Source organism: Acanthisitta chloris, unplaced genomic scaffold (assembly GCF_000695815.1).
Source record: "Acanthisitta chloris isolate BGI_N310 unplaced genomic scaffold, ASM69581v1 scaffold12093, whole genome shotgun sequence".
NCBI classification, from domain to species: Eukaryota; Metazoa; Chordata; class Aves; order Passeriformes; family Acanthisittidae; genus Acanthisitta; species Acanthisitta chloris.
In genome coordinates this window covers 37,009-38,532 of record NW_008665527.1, presented here as the reverse complement: position 1 = coordinate 38,532, position 1,524 = coordinate 37,009, and the positions used below count along the sequence as shown (strand labels likewise).

At 50.2% G+C, this 1,524-nt stretch overlaps 1 protein-coding gene across 1 annotated transcript in view; it reads left to right on the top strand.

The window, feature by feature from the left end:
• The window catches only part of PAX2 (paired box 2), a 52,483-nt gene that overhangs the window by 27,398 nt on the left and 23,561 nt on the right, over positions 1-1,524 (top strand). The window contains exon 5 of the mRNA XM_009071794.1: positions 475-601. Within this exon, the coding sequence (XP_009070042.1) occupies positions 475-601 (127 nt within the window). The remainder of the gene's footprint in view (positions 1-474; positions 602-1,524) is intronic.

Here is a 1,524-nt window from a genome sequence, read left to right as displayed (position 1 = left end):
AGAGCTAGGACAGAGGTAACAGTGGAGGGGAGGCAGACGACTCAGCAGAGACCCTGGCGACAGTGGGCCAACAGTGGCTGCTTCCTACAGCCCGCCTGTCCCAGTCATGTCATTGCAGTCCTATGCCCCAGCTGTCCTTGTCACCAGGGCAAACACCTCCCTCTTCCACTCAGCCAAGAGGAGGGGATGTGGATTTCCTCTTTCTTTTCCCCTGGGCTGGCACAGACAGCCATCCCCATTCCCACAGCTCTGAATGAAGGCTCAGTCATACCACAGCGTCACGCAGGTGGGTGGGATAGTTCATCCTAGGAAACCGCAAACCCTCTTGTCACTTTATCTTCTCTATTTCCTCCTCCTCCTCCTCTTCCATCTGTGCAGGGGTTTGCATCTCTCCTCTTCCTCCCCCCCATCTGTACACCCTTCCCTTTCTCCCAGCGCATCAATAGCGAGCTGTCTTTCTCCTCTCTTCCCCAGGGTAATGAGTACTCCCTCCCAGCTCTGACCCCTGGTCTCGATGAAGTCAAATCAAGTCTATCCACCTCTGCTAACCCAGACCTGGGGACAAATGTGTCAGGACCCCAGACGTACCCTGTGGTGACCGGTAAGCCTCCTGACCAAACAGCAGAACCAAGCTTTTTATTTATTTCCCTCATCACCATTAGCTTCTGCTTTTTCTGCTAATGCAAGATATCCCTCTGTGGCAAACATGGAAAGAGACAGAAAGACTGTGGAGGACATAAGGGCTCGAGAGAAGCTTGAAATTCAGAGTATTGTTAGTCTTGGGTACACCCTGAGGTACCCAGGTGTGAGTCAAAGACAGTCAAAGTCAGGTGTGAATCGGGAAGTTGTGTGCCCAGATGGGGCTTAGGGATGGATGTTGGTGGAGGACAGATATGTCTAAATATGTACTGTGTTTTTTTCCTGTGTATCTGAGAAGAACAGGGTCATGGCTTACCCATGATCTGCACTTGGTTTTCTTGGGGAGTGATAACAGTTTAAGTGTTATTCAGCCCTGGCATTTGGAAGGGGCATTTGAAAATTAAATGCTGAGGTCTGCTGAACTGTGGCTGCTAAACTCCCTCTTCCTTAAGCCCATGAGTCTCTAATGAAAGCTGGCAAAAAAAATATGTTCACAGCGTTCTCTCATGTGTGGGCATGTTAAACCCAGGTGTGTCTGGGAGAGTAGAAACTGCGAGCAAGCACATGACAGCAGAGGAATTGGGATGCACAGAAATAGGAGACAATCTCTGAAGCAGCTGCTTCACTGACACTTCCTCTTTGCTGATGGCACATGCAGGACCTGAGCAGCACAGGGTTGTACTGGGGCCATAGGGCATGCACATGCTGTCCCAACACTAGTGTTAGACTGCCTGTCCTGTGTGTATCTAGAGCTGTAAGGAGGCTTTCTGGTGTCACAGCCCTTCTTCTCAGTCTTTAGTTGCCAGCAGTCACTGCTCACACAGCTACCATAGACTTGCACATCTTCACATGGTTAGCTAAAGGAGGTGGCAATACTTGAGTCAC